At 58.8% G+C, this 3,044-nt stretch overlaps 1 protein-coding gene across 1 annotated transcript; it reads right to left on the bottom strand.

Moving 5' to 3' along the window:
- Positions 1 to 304: 304 nt before the first annotated feature.
- On the bottom strand, positions 305 to 2,989 carry LOC104625836 (chromosome unknown open reading frame, human C10orf54; the record flags this gene model as incomplete). Its single annotated transcript, XM_010293580.1, has 3 exons — positions 305 to 412; positions 1,734 to 1,781; positions 2,561 to 2,989. Coding segments are annotated over 3 exons (585 nt in total), but the record flags the coding sequence as incomplete, so codon positions are not given.
- Positions 2,990 to 3,044: the final 55 nt, after the last annotated feature.

Genomic DNA, 3,044 nt, shown 5'->3' with positions numbered 1-3,044 from the left:
GCCCACCGAGCTCCGGGAGAGAAACCGCAGGGCCCCCGGCTTGCCCAAGGCCCGATGCAATGGCTCTTTCGGGCTAAGGCGGTGCCCCTTCCTGCGTAGTTACTGAAATCCCTGGGAGCCGAGCGCGGGCAGGAGCTGGCAGTTGGCTGCACCTCGGCACTGCCTGGTTTTCTAGGGCTGGGGCAGCGGGGGAGATGAGCTGTCCCCGGCGGGACACGTCCCATCCCATAAAGGCCATGCCGACGCAGCCTGGGCGATGAGATGGGTGTCCCCGCCAGCCAGCTGGCGAGGGGAGGGTACGTACGTCTGTTGCTGACGGCTTGTCTCTGCTTGTAAATCAGGAGCAAGATGAGGGGCAGGCAGAGGATGCCCACGATGCAGGCACCAGTTGCCAGCGCAGCGGCCGTGATATCTGCAACAGAAGGCGGCAGAGCTGGAGCAGGGGAGGGTTCGCCTTGCGTTTCCTTGGTTTCCTCAAGCCGTAGCAGAAGCACGGGGCAACACTGGCGTTGCCCCATGCCCGATGCAACACGGCTCCTGCACCCACGGGAGGTCCGCTCCTAGCGGGATTCGCGCTGGGATGCACTGCCGGTTGCAGAGATAAGCTCTGAGGCATCGGTTTAGGACCTTGACCGAAGTCCTTCATTGCTGGAGGACACCTCAAGGTCTTTCCTTGGTCTTCTAGATATGAGGAGAGAAGCAGGGGCCCTGATAAAACTCTCTGAAGTCAGCAGAAAGGTTCTCAGTGATTTCAAGCAGTGCCAAGCGCAACCCATGGCCGGCTCATCGAAATCGGGCTGCCTCAAAGTACTCGGGCATCAAAGGGCTCACTACCCAAGGCTGCTGCTAATGGACGTGTCCCTGGAGAGCTCTACTGCGGAGGCTCCCCAGAAAGGCTGGTATGTCTGTGGCCAGAGAGGTCCATGTGGGACGGCTTGCGGCAGAGTCAAGGGCTGCCTAAATTAAGGGCAGGTTCGGCGCAAGCCATCCTCTGCAGCACACCCACCTGGGGAAGCAGCTTCTTGCTCCGGGTGTGTTTGCAGGGAGGGATTTTTTTTCCCCTTTTTTACCCAGCATTTGGGACCGAGTGAGACAGCAAGCACTACTCAGGAGGAGGACGGTGCAGCTTCTCGTGGCTGGGCTGGCCCCAACCATGCTGCAAAGCCAATTTTAGCAAAATCTGCCCATTTAGCAGCCAGCTAATGGGGTAGACAGAGCGGCCCACCTGCATAGCAAAGTGTGGGCACGTCCAGCGTCTAGACACAGCCTCATGTTGTCTGAGCGCTCAAGCAAGATTTGGGTTTCCCCTGCTAGAGCATCTCTGCTCGGGGCGAGGTGGCAAGGGCTCGGGATGACGGCGGGGTGTTGCAAGAGGTTCCTGTGGCTTTTTACCTTTTTGTTGCTTCCCATCTGCTCGTGGCAGCAGTCGCTAAATCCCCAGTCGTGTTTTGGGGAGGGCTGTATAACCGCGGGATGAATGATCTCCGTGGCCTTCAGGACAGTCACGTCCAGGTGACGTGGACACGTGGGCCAAAGGAGGCTCTCCTCAGCCTGAGGACATGCCTGTCAGATCCACCCCATGGGGATAGCCTCAGAAACCACCCTCCCAACACCCAGCCGTGGCGTTGCATCTGGACACCGCTGTGTTTATAGCAAGCGGCCATCCCTAGGGAAATACAAGGGCCAGGGTGGAGAGCAGTGCATCGGAGAGAGGGAGGTTTTCTTCCCTTTACCTTTGCTGTTGGCAGTGTGAAACGTGCAGTTTTGAAGCCCTCCTCTGCCTGCGGAGGAGAAGAGAAAAGCGTGTTAGATCTCAGGGGATTCGCTCAGGTACCACAGAGCTCCCGCACCCGCTAGTCGCGCTTGCCTTTGCTCACCGGTATTGAGAAAATCAGACCAGAGCTTCCCAAAAGCAAGAGTTTAATCCTGGGAAGCTTACACCGAGATTCCTGCTCCTTCTGCAAGACCCCTTTTCCCCCCCTGCGGCAGGGCGCGTCCCTGTCCTTGCAGGCTCTTCTTTTTCTTTTTTTTTTTTTTTTTTTGGTCTGAAAGAAAAAGTATCTACCCTAACGCAGCAAATCAAGGGCAGGGGATGCCTCCCCCTCCAGCTCACACCTCCCTGGGCAGCTCTCCCTGCTGGGGAGGTTATCTACACGCCCTGCAGCCCAAGCGCTGCCTGCAGCCCTCGCTCAGGCTTGGACCGCCAGCCAGCTCCTTGTTATGTTGAGGTTTGTTTTCCTTTCTTCCAGAAAGAGGTTGAGGAAGATCAGTGAAACTATGTAGCACGGATTTTACTGCGTTCCAGGCCCTTGATTTATTTTTTCTCTCTTTTTTTTTTTTTTTAATGTTCCAGTGCTCTCTGGCCCCGGTTCAAACCTTCAACATCTGCTGCTCTTTGACTCTCGCAGCATTGGCGTGGGCTTTCAGCATCAGCACGCCCTGCCTCTCCAGCCCCGATGCTGCACCCCGGCATCCCCCACCAGCCCTTATCCGCCGCCTTGCCCCGACGCGCCCCGGCATGGATGGGGGGCCAGGCAGGTGCTCCGCTTGCCCCCCTCACCTTGCTGGATCTGCAGCTCCACGAAGCCGTGAGCGACCTGCAGGGTGTGGGGCTTGCCGTGCTCCCGCCTGGCCTCCACGGCGTAGCAGCAGTAATTCCCGCTGTCCTGCAGCGTCAGGTTCATCACCATGATGTGAACCACTCCGTGATGGCTAGCTTGCCCCCCGAGGGGGGATTTTTGGGTGCCATTGCCCGGCAGTTCGTGGTGCCTGCCCAGGTCGTGGTGCAGCTCCTTCTCGGTAACGTTGCGGATGTGTTTCTTCTCGGAGCAGCTCTGGTCGCCGTTGCTGCTGAAGTACCAGGTTTTGTAGAGCAGGTCGTGGCGGTCGGCGAGGGGACCGCTGATCCGGCAGGTCAGGGTGACGTTCTGGCCCTCGGGGCAGACGCAGAGCGAGTACGGGGTGGTGATCAGGAAAGCTGCCGGCCCTCCTGCCGGGAAAAAGGCACGGCGGCTGGGGGAGAGCCTGCAGCCCCGCGCCTAACC

This window comes from Phaethon lepturus, unplaced genomic scaffold (assembly GCF_000687285.1).
Source record: "Phaethon lepturus isolate BGI_N335 unplaced genomic scaffold, ASM68728v1 scaffold25178, whole genome shotgun sequence".
NCBI classification, from domain to species: domain Eukaryota; kingdom Metazoa; phylum Chordata; class Aves; order Phaethontiformes; family Phaethontidae; genus Phaethon; species Phaethon lepturus.
Note: the sequence above shows the minus strand (reverse complement) of the source record. Positions and strands in the feature narration are given on the sequence as shown.